This window comes from Boleophthalmus pectinirostris, unplaced genomic scaffold (assembly GCF_026225935.1).
Source record: "Boleophthalmus pectinirostris isolate CB_2022bp ecotype Guang Dong unplaced genomic scaffold, ASM2622593v1 HiC_scaffold_11, whole genome shotgun sequence".
Classification (NCBI taxonomy): Eukaryota; Metazoa; Chordata; class Actinopteri; order Gobiiformes; family Gobiidae; genus Boleophthalmus; species Boleophthalmus pectinirostris.
Genome location: NW_026570994.1, coordinates 5,188,435 through 5,208,434, shown reverse-complemented (window position 1 = coordinate 5,208,434; position 20,000 = coordinate 5,188,435). Strand labels below are relative to the sequence as shown.

Below are 20,000 nucleotides of genomic sequence, written 5' to 3'. Positions count from 1 at the left end.
ATGAATTGTTCTGCTAATTAAACCCAACACCCTGTACAGGTCAATAGACATAACTAACTAACAGAAACTGTAAACAAGTAGGTGTGTTAGTTTCAGAGTAGTTTCATTGTACTTAGCTCAGAACTGAAGAAGCAGCTTGGATGAGCTGTGAAACGTATTCGACCAAATAAACTTTGTCCAGTTGACAAATTGAACTTCCTTGCCATGCTGTAACTTAAGGTGTAGTGCATTTTAGAGTAACGCAGCCTAATTGAGGCTAAGAATAGTAATGCAAACTTGAAAAATACCGCTTCATGACATCACAAGGTGTAACAGAGCATTTTGGAGCTTTGAAAATGTAGACACACTAATAATAAAAGGTTACTCAAGCATGTGTGAATGAAGCAAACACACAACTCAAGGCTTTAACAACATTATAACATGGCCAAAATCTCACATGGGTCAATTTTGCATAATGTAGGACTTTGAAGGGACAGTGAGGATGAGATGGTTATGGTTATAAATTGTGTTGGACTTACAGATAACTTCGTGGTGGACCATAGCTCCTGTGTACGAGCCTGTCCCAGCAACAAGATGGAGGTGGAGGAGAAACGGATCAAGATGTGCATCCCGTGTACCGACATCTGCCCAAAAGGTGAGAAAAAAAGATGGAAGATATAACCGTTTTTGGGGGGTTTTGTATCGTATTTAAATGTATTCTCGCCAAATTAAACTCTCTTAACATGATGCATCACACAGTAAAATAAGTAAGTGATAAGTAGTCAGTTTAAATAAAATCATTTTTTGTCCAATCAGGTGCAGTGTTACTAAGAATCATGGGAAATGAACTGCCTGGCACTATCTGAGGAGCTTGTTTCTCTGTCGTGGTGCATTTTTAAGAGCAGCAAAAAAGTAAATGGTACACATAGACTGGCGAACAATAGGCGAGTTTCATTGTTGACAAAAGCATGCGTTGCATGCTGGGAATTATTTTGGTCGGCGGCAAGAAACACTAATTCAACATGACGGACGGAGCGAGAAAGCACGTAAAGGGTATTGATCCCAGTTATTTATCCACTCTAACGGCAGAGGACCCAAGACCATTTGACCAGAAATTGGTCATAAGCATCGACGGAGCCAAATCACCCTTATCAACCCCGACAAAAGGTGGACCAAACCAAATTTCTGGTCAGAATCGCCAACTACCTGGACAAATATTCACTTGGGCGATATCCACAATGACTTGGTGGAAACTCCTGGGCCATTCACAGCAGAAAAGATGAAAACCTCCAAGAGTCTCGATGTGTTGTTGAACTTGTTGGAGTCCACGGTTTGTTAGGATCTTCTACGTTTGCTCTGCGAATGTTTGAAAGCCGTTTAATTTGCAGTTAGCGGTTCTTTTCACTCGGAATATGAAAAAGACATTTTCCTTCTTCCGTGCTTCTATTTGTGCATCTGATAATGCAGCAGAAGTTTACCATTATCGGGGAGAAATACGCGAGGTGTTTGACCGCTATCGTGTTTCTTGCCTCTGGCAAAAATATTTCCCAGCATGCAACGCAGGCTTTTAATAACAATGACATCAGCTGAAACTCGCCTATAAAGAAACAGCTGCACGACACTACACTAGCATGCTAACAGTGCACTTCCTGATTCTTAGACAATAACATTTTTGGTAGTTAGATGTCAGACAGGAAAAAAAAAAAGAAAAGAAAATGGGTACAGAACTTTTAAATTAGCTTTTTAAGTTCTTTTTCTTTAAATAAATAAATACATTAATCAAATATATTGTTTTTAAATAAGACGTAAACAAAGAGAATTCTGAGCAAGACCTCATCAGACCTTTTAAATGACAATCTAAATTTCCATTATATTAATATTATATAGAAATATTATTAGCTTCACAGCCAAATGTTCCCATGACAACACAATTGATTACACTTTAATAACACGATTGTATTGAATCAACTGGCCGTAAATGAGCCGTGTCTGTCTGCGTTCCTCCATGGACCACTTCTATCCTCTGAATGTACACTAGCTTTGTCGCTAATGCCTTTTTAATCTAACGGCATTATGCTAACAGCCATGCTAGCGGATCAGCGCTAGCATACGCGCGGCACTGTAAACGCTTTGGAAAACATATTTACAGCCCCGGCAGGTGCAATATCTCTGCAGCCTGCCAAATGGACTTTGGTCATATTTTAATTTGAGTCATTTTTCTAATTGTAATTGTAGAAGTTGTAGTTGTAGATATAGTTTTATTTCAATTTTGTTTTCAGTGGTTCGAAGTTATTCCACACTATGAGTTTTTCCCAACTTTCAGAGAGCAAAGAGAATTTTTGCAGAATTTTTTCATCGGAACAGTGTGGGGTCGGATCATAGACTGTATAAAAGGAAGTGGACGAAGGGAGTGTGACGTCACCCAGAGTGTTCAGCACTGCTCAAATGAAGCTCGCGATGCTCACGGTTACAGGAGCGAATCTGGAGCTGGACAAAATGGCAAAAAAAAAAAAATTCAACATCATGTAGAGCGAGTTAATACAAACATTTTACACTCAAAATGACGAGGTTCACAGCAGCAGTTACAGAGAGAGGGGACGACAAGATCCTAATGTAAGTCCATTGGAGTCAGGGTCAAAAGGAGCCGGAAGAGCCTCCTGATGAACTTATGCATTAGTTATGTCCACTCATATACATGGTCTATGGGCCGGACACAGTCACACAGGTGTTTGAAAGACTCGCAGCATCACAACATTTATCACACAGTCCATTATTATTGTCGTTTTAAAGAGTTTTAGTGCTATAGCGCCGTGTTAATGAGAACCTCACACTTTCTGTCTGTGACTCTGTCCCTCTTCCTCTTCCTCATGAGCTGAGAACAGGAACAGACAGGACAGGCTGTTGCTGCTGCTGCTGCTGCTGCATCTGCCTGTTTTCTACACTAGAGCTGTTCACTGCACACCGGTGGCCCACTGGAAGGCTTCATTTCATTCACATTTGCGTTTATAGGAAAAGACGCTCACAGGCGACAGCGTGAGTTGCGGTGCTACATTGGCTTCTTTCAAAACTTTATCTGAGACATCTGTAGACTTCTCATCTGAACAGCAAAATGCTCCAAGACCCCTTTAAACCAAGTCCACAAGTCCACGCTGTGGCATTCGCCCACTGATCTGAAGGTTGGCGGTTCGAATCCAGCTCTTGACATAAACATCACAGGTTGAGCGGTCAGATCCACTGACCCACAGGTTGGCTGGTGTGATTCCAGCTCCCACAGATGAATGCTGCCGTTGTGTCCTTGGGCAAGACACTTAACCCACCTTGCCCACAGTGTCTGCGTACACTGGTGTGTGAATGGGTGAGTGGTTCCTTGTTGTAAAGCGCTTTGAGTGCCTTGAAGGTGGAAAAGCGCTATAGAAAAATGTGACCATTTACCATTTACCATGTATCGGTTACAGGAGCACATATCCAAGTGTCCTGGGTCGCATTTGAAAAAATCGGATCTGTGTTGTTCAGATCAGGTCATTAAAGATCAGATACAGGTCACATAGGGGCCAAAAAATCAGATTTGGGTCACTTCAGGCTGCTTCTGAACGCAGCCTAAGTGAGTTTGACGTCACCCACAGTCTTCAGATCCAGCCAAATGAGACTCATCGTGGCTTGCGGTCGACCTTGTTGTTTGAAGATTTGGTGATGAGGCCGATTTATGAAGCTGGTGGACAATACGCCAGATATTTTACCACAGAAAACCATTAACGGGAAGTTCGTTAAACCTTACTGGACGGGATTTCAGGCCATTGTGAAAAACGTCGTTCCAAAACACCTCACGTGATAAAAACTAAACGTATAGAAACACTGAACTCAGATTTAGATTGATCTTTCTTTTTGTTCGCTCGCACACGCCTCCTTTAACCCTCTCCTCCGCCGCACGCCTCTCATCGATTGGCTAATCCCCCCTGATTACATCGTCACGGCGCGGCGGGGGAAGGGGCGGGGTTAATGAGGGATAGCCCGTGGAACTGTGGGAAATGATAACAAATTAACATTTCAGATACGGAATTGGCCGTCATAAATCACCATCGCGAACTGGATGCGCCGCCTAATGCCGAGCTTATTCATCATTTCGCCGGGGCCCGTGATGGGGGGGACTCGGCGAGCGCGAGGCTGCCGTGGTAATTAACGCGGCGGATGTAATAGATTCGTTACGTAGAGGGATCGGCGGAGAATCGGGAAAGAGTTTTGTCGAAAGTCGGACGGGAATGAGGAGTTTGGATGACTAAGCGAAACAGCTGAGACAGAGAGAAAGAGGGATGAGAGAGAAAAAAGGGGGAGAGAAAGATTGATGTATAGAGAGAAAGATAGAGAATATATAGTTATTAGAGAGAGAGAAAGACGGATGGAGAGTGAGAGCAAAGAAGGGAGAGAAACGGAATATAGAGGGAGTGAGAAAGGGAGAGAAAGATAAAGAGATGGACAGGAAGATGGGTGGGGAGACACCAAGAAAAAAGAAAGAAGGAGAGTGGGAGAGAGAGTGAAAAACAGGGAGAGATGAAAGAGAAAGAGGGAAAAGTAGAGAGTAATGTATATAGAGAAAAAAAGAGTAACGGGAAGAGAGAGAGAGAGGGACAGAAAGAGAGAGAAATACAGATAGAGAGAGTGAGAGAGATACATAAACAGAAAAAGAGAGTAACAGGCAGAGAGAGCAAAAGAGGGACACAGAGAGAGCGAGAGAGAAAAAGATATATATATATATATATATATATATAGAGAGAGAGAGAGAGAAAGAGGGACACAGAGAGAGCAGGAGAGAAATAGAGATAGAGTGAGAGACATATATAGAGAAAAGGAGAGAGTGACGGGCAGAGAGAGAAAGAGGGACACAGAGAGAGAGAGAGAGACAGAGAGAGACAGAGAGAAGCAGAAATGGAGAGAGTAACAAACAGCGAGAGAAAGAGGGACACAGAGAGAGAGAGAGAGAGACAGAGAGAGGCAGAAACGGAGAGAGTAACAAGCAGAGAGAGCGACAGAAATAGAGATAGAGCGAGTGAGAGAGATACATAGAAGGAAAAAGAGAATAACAGCCAGAGAGAGCGAGAGAAATAGAGAAAGTGAAAGAGATACATAGAGAGGCAAAGAGAGAGAAAGTGGGATAGAGAGAGATACAAACAAAAAAGGAGAGAGTAACAAGCAGAGAGAGCGACAGAAATAGAGATAGAGTGAGTGAGACAGATACATAGAAGGAAAAAGAGAATAACAGCCAGAGAGAGCGAGAGAAATAGAGAAAGTGAAAGAGATACATAGTGAGAAATAGAGAGGCAAAGAGAGAGAAAGTGGGATAGAGAGAGAGAGACAAACAAAAAAGGAGAGAGTAACAGGCAGAGAGAGAGAAGAAAAGGAGAGAGTAACAGACACACAGAGAGAGAGAGAGAGACAGAAAAAGGAGAGAGTAACAGGTAGACAGAGAGACAGAGACAGAGAGAAAGCATGAGAGATACTGTATATAGGCAGAGAAGGAGCAATGAACAGTCAGAGAGAGAGAGAGAGTGAAAGAGATACATAGCAAGAAAAAGAGAGAGTAACAGGCAGAGAGAAAGAAAGAGGGACAGAAAGAGAGAGAGAAAGATAGAGAGTGAAAGAGATACATAGAGAAAAAAGAGTAACAAGCTGAGAGAGAGAAATAGAGAAAGAGAGAGGGAGAGGGATGCATAGAGAGAAAAAGAGAGAGCAACAGGCAGAGAGAGAGAAAGAGGGACACAGAGAGAAATGGGGATAGAGAGTGAAAGAGATACATAGCAAGAAAGAGTAAAAAGAGCAACAGGCAGAGAGAAAGAAAGAGGGAGAGAAAGAGAGAGGGAGAGGGATGCACAGAGAGAAAAGAAGAGAGTAACAGGCAGAGAGAAAGAAAGGGATATGGAGGGAGAGAGAGAAATAGAGATAGAGAGAGGGAAAGAGATACATAGACAAAAAAGAGAGTAATACGCAGAGAGAGAGAGAAATACATAGAGATAGACATAGATACATATTAAGAAACAGAAAACAAACTGAACTAACATATGTTTTGCGTTTTGTTGTCGTGTTGTGTTGCAGTGTGCGACGGCATAGGCACGGGCAGCCTGCACGCCAATCAAACCGTCGACGCCAGCAACATCCACAAGTTCGTCAACTGCACCAAGATCAACGGGAACCTCATCTTCCTCATCACGGGGATTAAAGGGTAAGTGACAGACGAGGGCCAACGTTTAAAGCTACTTAAACATTCAAGAAAACAAAAACAAAACAAACAAAAAAAAGCTGTTTGTTTGGGTCTGTTGGTGTTGTCGGCAGGATACTTAAATTGTGAAGTATTGTAATGCAGAAAAGAACTCAAATGTGTAAGTTACAATTAAAAGTCACAAACCTTCGCAACCCAAAGTCAATGGACATGATTCGTAAGGCTACGTTTATATGACGACGGTCTGAACAGAAGACTCAAAAGTGGCATCGCATCTTCACTTTTTATTCTGTGTTTTGATGAGCATTTTCGAGAGGAAATCTGCGTACATACGGTGATGCAAAAGTGTGTAGAATTTGATTGGGTAAGTATGCCAGGCGGCACGGTGGTGACGCTAGGTGGTGATGTATGTGACCAGAGTTTTGCGTCGGAAACACTACGGCGGAGCGTATTCAGCTTTTCCACTCTGGAGGGAGGTTTCAGATTTTTGCGTTTTTAAGCTCCAAAAACTCTGTTACCATCTAAACTAAATGAAAGGCACTTCAGATCAAATATTTTATCATTTTTACCTGCAAGCATTCTCATGTAAACAGGACTAAATGACAAAATAAAGGTGGATTTGACCATTATTTAACATTAATAGGGATATTTTATTGAGTGAGTGATCGTGTCTCTGAACGATTAGTATTACTCAAGTTTGAAACAATGAAAAACTGTAATTAAACCGGCAATAAAAGGATCCATAATTATCCTGAAGTGCACTGACCTTTGCTCATTTATCACACCTCTTTTTGGACAACCAAGAAAGCATTTCTCAACTTTAGCTGCAGGAACGCTCGTTCAGGACAGGTGGATAGGATTCGCTGACTCACTAGCGCCCTCATGTGTCAGAACTGTATGTTGCAGATGTACGTGCAGATCGTGACAAGGTGATCCAAAAACATCTCGACCGAGTCTTTGTATACTGGTTGTAGACCTAAGACCATACAGCAAACTACATTTCATTTTTATTTTATTAAAGCCACAGTATGTATTACCATAATGACCATAATTTCCGGACTTTTTCTCACACTTTGAACCCTGCGGTTTATACAAAAATACAGCAAATATATGGTCGGACTATTTCTTTATCATCACAGTGGATGTGTGTGGAGCCTGAGTGCAGAAAGCTCCGCTAAATGATGCTAAATGAATAGGGGTGTAACGATATCCAAGTCTCACGATACAATATCGTCACGTATGAACCTCACGGTACAGTGTTATTAGGTTCTTGGTAACACTTTATAATAACTATGCCTTATTTAGCCTTAATAAAGCATGAACAAAGACTTAATAATGATTCACCTGGTAGTAATTCACGTAATTAGTAACCTTAGTAATTCACGCTTAGACCTGAATTAATTTAGACCTGAATTAGCACTTAACTTGCACTTAATTCACCTCTGCTGTAAATAGTTACTCGTAAGTATTTCTTACTTAATTACTCATGAACTAACCATTTGTGTGTGCATTTGTAAATGTATATTTAAGTACACATTTGAGCATTTATTAATGATTAGTAAACCATGAGAGAATGATTTATTAATAATGCATTATTGTTTCTCTGGAATTTGACCAACCTTAATAAATGCTTAATAAAGCATAATTAGTCTTCACTTTAGAAATGCTCTGGTTTTAGACCTGTTTTAGACCTGGTTTTAGTCCTGGTTTAGTCCTGGTTTAGTCCTATTTTAGTCCTAGTTTAGACCTGGTTTTAGACCTGATTTTAGACCTGGTTTAGAACAGGTTTAGACCTGGTTTAGACCTGGTTTTAGACCTGGTTTAGACCTGGTTTAGACCTGGTTTAGACCTGGTTTTAGACCTGGTTTAGACATGGTTTAGACATGGATTTAGACCTGGTTTAGACCTGGTTTAGACCTGGTTTAGACCTGGTTTAGACCTGGTTTAGACCTGGTTTTAGACCTGGTTTTAGACCTGGTTTTAGACCTGGTTTAGTGTCTGGTAATGAGTGGAATTACCAAAAAAAAAAAAAGGGAATAGCCCAAAATGTGAAAACAGGAAAATACTGCCATGTAATCCATTTATTTCAACAAAGTAACTGTAATCCAGTTACCACTCATTGAATCAGTAACTGTAACCGAATACAATTAGTCATAATTTGTACTCTCCAGTACATGTAATCTGTTACTCCCCAACACTGGTCTTAATGAACCGCGTTAAATTAGGTGAGTGCGCAACTGACGAGAAAAAACGTCTCCTACTTCAGTAGCCGGACATCCACTCATAGGTGATCGATACACCTATCCCCGCCCCCGAGAGAGCACGAAATCTTCTTAAATCCTCCGAGACACTGACATGATACCAGATAGGACGGCGGCTCTTTCTGCAGGAGACATGCCCAGTAGGACGCGAAGTGACGTAATGATAATCGGAAAAAGCATGTACTAAAACGGTGTTAAAATCTTTCGATGTAAATATCTTAAGTTACAACGTGGACATCTGCGGCTTATAAACAAGTCCGGCTTATATATGTACAAATTTGTTTTTCGTTTAGATTTTAATGAAGAAAAAAAAAAGTCACTACTTGAAATTTTTTATATCTTATAACAAAACCAGGAATGTAAAAAACAGAAATAAAATAGCTACATTTTACAGTTTACTTTTTTTTTTCTTATGCATTCTGTGTTGTCATAACATTATAAAACATTTCAATTAATTCAAAGACAAAATACCAATTATTATTCGGAGCCCAGTCACTATACAATATTGCGTTGTATGTATTTCACAGGCGACTTTTGTCACTGCTCCAGACTGCATTGTCATTCCCCATTCAGACCGTTACCATGGCGCATTTTTCTTCGTTAAGCGTCTCTTATTTTATTCATCACCTTATGACTAATTAACATTTAGCGGAAATCTCTACATCGCTCGCTGAATTTGAGCCCTCCATTGATCAGTCCCTCGCTTTTATTCACGCAATCCAGCTCAAGCATTTGCAGATTGAACAGGCTGTTCTTTGGCACCATTGTGGCTCTAAGGACCGTTAAAAAAAAAAAAAAACCCTTGTGATTCAAAAAGGTCAGAGGCAGCGAAATGTTCCACTATGAGAAATGTTTTTAAGGTTATGGGGGGGGAATGAAAATGGAAAATGTGGCTGAATATGAACAATATTTTTCATTTTTGGGTGCAGGCAAAATTTGACTTAAATAAATAAATTGATTGTTTCTAAGGTTACAGTTACGGTAATAATGAAATAATAATAATGATAAAAACCGAAAAAAAATTGTAAAATAATTTGTAAAATTATTGTAAAATTGCTATGAAGAACATATATATTTCATGCTGAGATTTTGGGTTACAGGCTAAATTTTCCATTATGAAAAAAAAAAGTTTCTAAGGTTATAGTTACGGCAATAATAAAATAATAATAATAAAAAAAAAAAAAACTGTAAAATTTTTCACGCTGAGTGGTTGGGGTTAAAGGCACAATTTTCCATTCTGAAAAAAAAATAAAAATAAATAAATAAATAAAAAAAAACTTGTGATTCAAAAAGGTCAGCGGTCAGGTTTTCCCATAAAAGGTTATGGGGAGAAAAAAAAAAAAAAAAAGAATAAAAATGGAAAATGTTGCTATGAACAATTTGTAGTTTTCATACAGGCAAAATTTGACATAAATAAATTAATTGTTACAGTTAAAGGTTACAGTTATGGTAATACTGAAATAATAATAATTAAAAAATACTGTAAAATTATATATATATATATATATATATATATATATATATATATATATATATATATATATATATATATATATATTAAAAGTACTGTAAAAAATACTGTAAAATATTTTTCATGCTGACATTTTGGTTTACAGGCAAAATTTTCCATAATGAAAAAAAAAAGTTTCTAAGGTTATAGTTACGGCAATAATTAAATAATAACAAATTATTATAAGCAGCAGTTTTATAATTATTAATTATAATTTCTCATGCTGAGAGTTTGGGTTAAAGGTACAAAAAAAAAAAAAAAAAAAAAAAAATGCGTCGCAAAGTAATTCACCACCACAGCGCTAGAAGGTTACAGTTTAAAAATGGTGTTTGTGTTTACAAAATGAAGCGGGAAAGTGGAGTACCAGAAATGTCTGTAGAGCGGACGTAGAGACGACCAATCACAGCCCGAGTTACAAAATTTCAGAGGTGCACATTGGTCGACGCAAATGCTTTTCGGAGGGGGTTCACGACGACGGAGACTCTCTGCGTCATGATGCAGACGATTTGATGAAAGACCATATGATCATGAATGTGGGTTTATGGTAATAATAAAATAATAATCATAAAAAAAAATTTGTAATGCAGAATTGAAAAGTAAAACGTTGCAATGGACGACTTAGAATTTTCAGGGGAGAAGATGAATTAGGGTTAGATAGAGGGAGCAAAAAGAATAGAGAAAAACGATTAAGAGAAAAAAAGAGAGATAAAGAGAATGAAAGTTAAAGTGAGAGAGAAAATGAGGGAGTAGAAGATGAAGAGAAAGTGTTAAATCAAGAAAAAGGGAGAGAGAAAGACAAAAAATAATAAGTTAAATGTTCTGCTATGAAAAAAGAAAAGAAATGTCATGTTTCTAACGTTACGGTAAAACAAAAAAAAAACAACAAAAAACCATTAACATAATTGATAAGTTTCACTTTCATTTTTGATGCCCTGAGTCCTCCGTTCCCTTTGCTCTCCACTCTAAGTCACTCCCCTTTCAGAGCGTTATCCTAGAGAAATACATTATGGTAGGAAAGGTACTGGTTAAAAAAAAATAAAAGAGAGAGATCGCATGATTGAGGCTCCGTACACAAAAAATAAATAAAGAAACAAAAGGACATACGTTGCTCTGAAGGACGTATATTTTTCATCCCCGAGTGGGAGATGGTGCGGGGGTGTCAGGGTCGCCCGTAGATATGATCGAGGTATAAAAAAAACAAACAAACATGTCCGGACGTTGTGTTTTATTTCTTTTATTTATATATTTATTTGTGTGTGTGTGTGGACAGGGACATGTATCACGGCATCGGACCCATGGACCCCGAGCGTCTGAACGTGTTTCGCACTGTCAAAGAGATCACAGGTGAGGAGGGGGCTCTGCGGGGGTCACCTTGGAAGGGTGGGGGGTGTTGAATATTATGGTCTGTGTGCATTCATGTGGATTCTATAAGATACTGAATGAATTTCTGTAAAACCGAGTTGAAATAATGATGTATTATGAGTGACATTTCAAAAGAAAATTTAATTTAAAAAAGCAAAACGTAACAAAAGTTTTAGAGTGAAAACGCTTGTTCTTCGGTTCTTGTCAAGTGCTGGATAGACAGACACAAAGATAGAAAAATAGATAGAAAGACAGATAAATAGATAGATAGATAAATAGATAGATGGATAAATAGATAGATGGATAGATAGACAGACGGACGGGCAGATAGACAGACGGGCAGATAGACGGATGGACAGATAGACAGACGGGCAGATAGACTTCAGGTAGTGATTACACACAGGCTGGTCAGGAGTCAGGACTAAATCAGGACTACACCAGGACTACACCAAGACTAAACCACATCTAAACAAGGTCTAGATTTGGACTTAAGAGAGAAAGAACTCTGAGCCCGCGGAGCAAAGTGCCTGCGAGCTCGGGGCACGGAGGTCTGAGCCAGTCACCCGACAGTCTACGACAGCGCACTCCGACCCCATCTCGACAGTGAGTCCTGGTTCAGTCCTAGGTTAGTTCTGGTTTAGTCCTGGTTTAGTCCTGGTTCAGACCATGTGCGGTGCAAAAAGTGTGGCATCTCGACCAGTGTTTCTTCTGCTCAGTAAATAACGCCTGTGAAGTGATGACAGTTGCGTTGCGTCTATGAATTTGTAGTCGTACTGAGGAAAACATAACCATTTCATTTTGTGATTGTAATTCTTGAAGTCGTAACTTTCAGTTCGTATTCTGATGGTTGCTTCAGTTAGAATGCTTTTAATTTGTGTGTTATTTATCACAGGCACGGGCAGTAACAGTTGAAGTGTTAACGGGTCAGGGCGGGTGCGGGTTTAACTTTGAAATAATCACGAGCTAACGGGCAGGTGCTGTGCTGTACTGCGTAGGTACGGGCGGGTGCGGGTCTCCAAAAATAGACCCGTACAGGACTCTGCTCCAGGTTTGGGGGCCCTAAGCAGCCACCTACTTTTGCCTAATGGTAGCGTCGCCTCTGCCTTTAATCTACCTTTAGTTCAATTAGTTCAATGTAGTTCATCCAAATGATTCTAGTGAAGGTGTTTGTAGTGTAAAAACGCAGTGGAGCACTTCCTGTATTACCACATGACATCACAATGTAGAACAGTGTTTTCCGTTGGAGAGAAGAACTCAGCGTAAATATGCAGGGTTTGTGTGCTACGAAACAAAACACAACTCCAGGTCTGTTGGTGATGAGGAAACAACGTTATAACACAGATCAGAAAGTAGCGTCATATGGACCCTTTAATGTTCTCCCCATGACCTTATGGCCTAGTATATATGGAGTATGATAAAATATAATTATATGTACTCGTAAAGCACTTATGGTACGTCTTGATCTCCACACTTAATGCATAATTTAGTCTTGCTAGTTCAAATGACCCGAACGACGCTGAACTTTTTACTTGGAAGTCGTCTTTTGTACGACGCGCGAAAGTGTAAAAAAAGATACATATAAAAAGCTCGAGTATCGTCGCCTCTCACCTCCGCTCCCGTATTTATTCATTTTCTATCACAGCCCCCGAGAGACGACGCGCGGCGCTTCCTCTCGTCTTAAAGTGCAAGCCTCCGCGTAGCCAAACGAGCTAATGGAGCGCGACTGCATTCTCATAATGAAAACCCAAGCAATAAGCAAGAGCAATGACCGTTCTAGCCCCCGCCGAATCCGCGTCGCCGTCCCCTTTAATGCCTCCTCTCACAGATGCTCGCGAGACACAATCCGTCATTAAAGGCGAGGGCGAGCGGACAAATTGAGCCGCGCATTAAACCCGTTCTTTTAATTAGCGTTATATTGTCATCGCACAAAGAATCGCTTGAAGTTCACTGGAATCGGAGCTATTAAAAGAAGAGCAAAATGTATACTTCTACTTTTTAATCGCTCCACGCACAAAAAGGCTTAATTACGTCCCAGTTGAATAGAATGCTAATTAAGGCATCTTCCATAATGTGTTTGCAGGTTACCTCAATATCCAGGCCTGGCCGGAGAATATGACAGATTTGGGGGTGTTCTCCAACCTGGCAACCATCGGAGGGAGGTCGCTCTACAGGTATGGCAACGAAACTTGTATGTAGTTTTAAGAATTGTGGTATTTTCAAAGTGAACAAAGCAGCATTGGTGATTGGGTCGGACAAAAAAAGACAAGGAACACAAAAAAACTAAAAGTATGGGATGAAAATTGTCATTGTCATACTTATATCCAATAGGAAGTAAAAATGGATGTGTTTTCAGCTCCATCGACCCTGATGTTTTGGTCTTAAAATGTTTGTATTAACCCGCTCTACATGATGCTGGTGTTTTTATTTCACCGGAGTGGTTGTTGTTGTGCGTAAATCAATTTCTATTTCTAACGCGTAACTCGGCTCTAAATTTACTTAAATAACTGCAGGCCTACTACTACTACTACTACTACTACTACTACTACTACTACTACTACTACTACTACTACTGCTACTGCTACTGCTGCTACTGCTGCTGCTGCTGCTGCTGCTGCTGCTGCTGCTACTGCTACTACTACTACTACTGCTACTGCTGCTACTACTACTACTGCTGCTGCTACTACTGCTACTGCTACTGCTGCTGCTGCTGCTGCTACTGCTGCTGCTGCTACTACTACTACTACTACTACTACTACTACTGCTACTGCTGCTACTACTGCTACTACTACTACTGCTGCTGCTACTACTGCTACTACTACTGCTGCTGCTGCCACTACTACTGCTACTACTACTACTACTGCTGCTGCCACTACTACTACTGCTGCTACTGCTGCTACTGCTGCTGCTACTGCTGCATCTACTACTACTACTACTACTACTGCTACTAGTGCTGCTACTACTACTGCTACTACTAGTAGTACAACCAGTACTAGTACTACTACTGCTGATGCTACTACTAGTGGTACTAGTACTACTACTACTTCTATTGCTACTGCTACTACTACCACTACCATACTACTGCTTCTGTTGCAACTCCAACTACCACTACTACTACTACAACTGCAACTACAACAACTACTACTAATGCTACTACTAATGCCACTACTGCTGCTGCTGCTGCTACTACTAGTACTACTACTACTAGTACTACAGCTACTACTACCGTTGCTGCTGCAGCACAAATTGACCAGAAAGCTCAAAATTTAGTTTGTTGGCACTCACATTGCCAAAAAATGGACTAGAAACAGTAGAAAATGCTATTAAAACACCTTCTATACAGTTTAGTAGGGTAAAAAAAGAAGAAGTAGTAGAAAAAAAGATTTAAATTTAGTGTTTAGTTCTGTTTTAAAACACCTGTAAGCAGATACAAACGGGCGATAATCATACTAACCTCCCAGACAAAGAAATAACATCTCCATGGAAACATCGGCTTCTAAAAACACAATCTACAACTAAAAACTTTTACATTTCCAAACATTTTCAAATTCCAATTTACTCCGATTTCCCTTGCTACCTTTCTCCATTCCCATGCCCTCGCGGCTCGCATCTCCGCAGAATTACCCAGTCAGACAGTTAGCATCTTTTAGCCTTCATCAGCATATTCTTTGCTCGCACTACAAAGCTGTTCCCTGACTGAATTCCGGTCGTGCCCCGAATCGTGTTTTCTCATCTTTGTTTCCCGACGCAACAAGGTACATTTTGCATCTTTGCGCGCGCATTACCGGCCCGGCTAGCTGTGTTCCGCGCGGCTAGCCTCAGATGCTTACAGTTGTGGGCTAATGAGCGGCCGCTGTGTTGTTGGCGGATTTCACATGGACTTTTGATGCTCTACGCCGAAGCTTTGATTAGGCTTGCATGGTTTGATAGCTTTTTTTTTTTTTTTTTTTTCTTCAAGTTGTAGCGAGACAGTGGAGATCAGCAGTCTTCCCATTCAAAAGCCGAGCGTCCTTGGCGTCTGTCTCTGATCTTACTGCGACTTATGTAATGGCGGTCTGAGCGTTTTATCTTGCGCCGTTACGCCCCCTGCCTGTGTGTTGGGGGATATTTTCAGCGCGCTTTGAAATACGCGTTCGACGGGGCAATTCTCAGATGAGGAAGGAGAGAAGAGAAAAGGTAAAAGTACATCAATACATACGTTAAAAGTGCATTGTGGAACTTTTCTTGTCCGTCGGATGATTTTCTCCGTGGAGGTGTTATTGCTTTGTCTGGAATGTTTCACAGTATGGCTTTAATTATTAAACCTTTCTACCATCATGGAGACCAAACCAGACCAAGTTATAGGTCAGATCTGTGGAGAGGCGACCCCGCTCACAGTCAGAATGTTTGTTTTTTTAGGTATTTTTGAGCTCTAAAATCACTTGTAATTGAATAAATGTAAAGTAGAGCTATTTAATGTCACACTGTGGGACATTCCAGAAAGAACAATGACGTCTCCATAGAAACAAGCAGACTAAAATGTATTATACATTGAATTGTTATAATAAGTGCCATATGTGTGTCAGTACATTTTGACTTCCCAAAAAGTAATTCATTATTCTTAAAGACATTAGATATTATGCAAAATTGACTTTTTGGAACGTTCTACCATGTTATAACATTGCTTCCTCATCAAAAACATGTCTAAAGAGGTTTTAGATGTCATCCATGCATGTTTGAGTAATTTAGTGATCTATTATCACTTATTCTTGTCTAATTTTTGGGGTAAAGTGTTACACAGTGGGGGTTTAAAGTAGCCAGGCTGGTGCTATCTAGTGCCTCGACTCAATTTAATTTCTCTACAGTGACTAGATCAGGAATCAGAATACACTAGACTAGATCTAGAAGTGCAAGTTTGGGCACCAGACAATCAGCGAAGAGTCAAACATTCAGTGTTGGCAACGATTCCAGAGATCAAGGAATTAAAGCTGGAACAAAGAGAATATTTGGTGAAATTTATCAAGAGGAAAGACGTTATTGCCCTTCTTCCTACAAGATTTGGAGCATTACATACGTCACGACCAAATAACAGCAATTAGTTACATTAAAAAGTACCCGCCTACCGTCAAGCGAACGACTCCTAATGCCGCGAGGTCAGACGGTTTCTACGAAGTGAAACCATCTGATGAATCAGACTAGCTTTAAAGGTTCTATATTTTACAAAAAAATACTCTTGTGAGCTTTAAGCCATGTTAGAATGCCGTTACCTCCTCAAAAACATGCCTGGAGTTTTGTGTGTGTGTGTTTTTTTTCACACATGTTTGAGTAAGACTTTCTGTCTACATCTCATAAATTCTTCATTCCACCTTGTGATGTCATGAAGTGGTATTTCTCAAATTAACAGCTACCTTTTAAATTTTGTTCAGTTGAGATTGGCAGTTCCAGGTCTGAAGTTATCCAAATGCATCGAGTGAAAGTGTTTGGAGTTTAAAAACACCGTAGAGCACTTCCTTTATTACCACCTGACATCACAAGGTGGAACAGGGTGTTTTCTGTGTCAGAGAAGAACTCAGTTTAAATGTGCAGGGTTTGTGCGTTAAACATGTGTGAATGAAACAAAACACAACTCCAAGTCTGTTTGTGATGAGGAAAGTACATTAGAACATACTGTAGATCAGAAAAACAGCCCTCATATTGACCCTTTTGTTCCCTTTTGTCCTAGTGGTAGCGGGATTTCTCTGCTGATCCTGAAGCAGAGGTGGATCTCGTCTCTTCAGTTCCAGTCTCTGTCGGAGATCAGCGCGGGGAACGTGTACATCTTCAACAACAGCCGCCTGTGCTTCTACAACACCGTGAACTGGACCAGCCTCTTCAGGACCCCCAGCCAGAAGGTCCTACTGCGCAACAACAGGGACCCCCAGGAGTGCTGTGAGTATCAGACGCACTTACAAGCAGTCAAAGGATTGCACACACCCTCTAAGTATTTTTATTTTTATTTTTAAATGTTTTGTACCTTCTACATTTTAGATACACAAAGGAGACATCCAGTATACCGTATTTTTCGGACTATAAGTTGCACCAGCCAAAAAATGCATAATGAAGAAGAAAACATGTACATATAGTCACTTTTTGGGGGACCAGGAATCAACATTTCCTGTTGAAAGTCAAGTTCTAGTAAAAACAATAGAACAGTTTACTATAGTATAAACGAGAATACTTCAGGTAACTATAGTATAAACAACAATACTTCAGGTAACTACAGTATAAACGAGAATACTTCAGGTAACTATAGTATAAACGAGAATACTTCAGGTAACTATAGTATAAACAACAATACTTCAGGTAACTATAGTATAAACGAGAATACTTCAGGTAACTACAGTATAAACGAGAATACTTCAGGTAACTATAGTATAAACAACAATACTTCAGGTAACTATAGTATAAACAACAATACTTCAGGTAACTATAGTATAAACAACAATACTTCAGGTAACTATAGTATAAACGAGAATACTTCAGGTAACTATAGTATAAACAACAATACTTCAGGTAACTATAGTATAAACGAGAATACTTCAGGTAACTATAGTATAAACTACTTCAGTAACTAAGTAATAAACTACTTCAGGTAACTATAGTATAAACAGAATACTTCAGTAACTAGTATAAACTTCAGGTAACTATAGTATAAACGACAATACTTCAGGTAACTATAGTATAAACGAGAATACTTCAGGTAACTATAGTATAAACGACAATACTTCAGGTAACTATAGTATAAACGACAATACTTCAGGTAACTATAGTATAAACGACAATACTTCAGGTAACTGTAGTATAAACAACAATACTTCAGACAACTATAACATAAACAACAGAAAAGAACAAGTTTAACAAACTCTCCATCTCACTCCAAATCACTAAATCCATTCAATTCTTCATCCTCGGTGTCACTTCTGAGCAACTCGGCCTCGACCTCCGGAGGTAAACGTAGCGCCGCTTCCTCTTCTGTGTCGCTGTCGTCAGACTCAGCATCAGTTCCAGTTAGAATTATTCCGGCCTTTCTGAATCCCGACAGGATGGTTTTGATGTAATTGAAGACACTTAAATGTTAATTGTTCAGTGGTACAGAAGTAATACTGCGATCGACTGACATGATACAGACAGGACAGATGCTCTTTCTGCAGGAGACATGTGCAGTAGAGTGAAGTGACAGTGATACAGGAGTAATAGTAGCAGACAAGCCTAGAGCGCCCTCCTGTGGCTGTCAGTGTGAAAACTTAACTTAATATATAAGTCACACTAAGTCGAATATAAGTCGCAGGACCACCCAAACCATGAATAAAGTGTGACTTACAGTCCAAAATTATGGCACTACTTTATACTACTTTATAAAAAAAATTTAATCAAATATTCTATACTAAAGCAGTCACTTAAAGTTTGAGTCTTTAAACTTTAATAGCTTATTTTATCGCTTATTGCCGTATTGCTGTTCAACTCCTGTTCTCACCACCACCAGTACACGCCTACTGTTCTGTACGTACTTCGTTGTCCAGTTTTACTTGCTTAATCTGTGATACACGTAGGATTCGGCAGAGTCTCGCAGTGATTTTTGTACAAATTAAAAGTAATCCTCTACTAGTGTTATGTGCAGTTATCCATAGGAGGTGCTGATGTTCCAATTGCGCACCACAGTTTTTTAACATGGAAATCAGCAAAAAACTATTTCTTTTTATGCTTTTAGATGAACATTACAATTTGAAATGGGTTAATGTGTTAAACATGTGTGAATGAAACGAAGCACAACCCCAGGTATGTTCGTGGTGAGGTTTAAGGCGACGTCAGCTCCAGTTTTCGAACGCGGAAATCAGCAAACTTGTTTCTTTTACGCTTTTAGATGAATATTACATTTTAAATGTGCAAATTACAACACAGTGATCCATAGATTATAACTATACAACAGACACTACCGCAATAAGTCTGCTTTAAAGTCTTCGAAGTATCCACCCTTTGCTTAGTCAACTTTTTATTTGAGATATTTTAAGTAGTTTTTTTTCGTTTTGCTACCTTCCGTTTGTGTAATTCAGAGTTTTGATGCCGTCAGTGAGAATGTACTCTACAAAAAAGAGGGACATCAATGAAAACGAGTGCCAAAACTTTGGACCGGCCGCGCAGTTATAGATCGTATTTGAAAAGCTGAAGTAATCAAAAGTACTTCAGAGTATATCTTATAGGACCTTTAAGTGTGTATCCCAAGCGCCCACCTGCCATATGCTAAAACGAAAACTCTTTAATTGAAACTCAGATCTCCGAGTGCGCTCAGACGGGTGTCAGCAGATGCGTACCTTTTTGGATTTCGCCCAAAGCAAAATATCCATCACTTTACGACTGGCATACATTTGTGCGTCTGCGCTCAACTTCCTGATTTATGTTCGAAGCTTTGGTAGGATGAGGTGTACTAATAGAAAATAACAGATGCCACGCAGAATTTAAGGCTTTGGTAAACACTTATTTTGCTTGTGGGAGAGATTTTCAAATAACTTAAATAGGGGATACTGTCTTTCAAGTTGGATTTTTAAAAAGTGAACATAACCAATTCGCCCAGGACACTTTGGACATGACACAGGTCTATGAGGCTACGTTCAGACAGCAGGGCTTAATGCTCTATTAGGCCGTTCACATTTCCAATTAAATGCGACTT

General features: G+C 39.7%; 1 protein-coding gene across 1 annotated transcript in view; it reads left to right on the top strand.

Moving 5' to 3' along the window:
* LOC110170911 (receptor tyrosine-protein kinase erbB-4) overlaps positions 1–20,000 on the top strand; it is a gene marked incomplete at its 5' end in the record, with an annotated part of 420,000 nt that overhangs the window by 186,777 nt on the left and 213,223 nt on the right. The window contains 5 exons of the mRNA XM_055166723.1: positions 521–634; positions 6,064–6,190; positions 11,229–11,302; positions 13,401–13,491; positions 17,019–17,224. Coding sequence (XP_055022698.1) covers positions 521–634; positions 6,064–6,190; positions 11,229–11,302; positions 13,401–13,491; positions 17,019–17,224 — 612 coding nt within the window. The remainder of the gene's footprint in view (positions 1–520; positions 635–6,063; positions 6,191–11,228; positions 11,303–13,400; positions 13,492–17,018; positions 17,225–20,000) is intronic.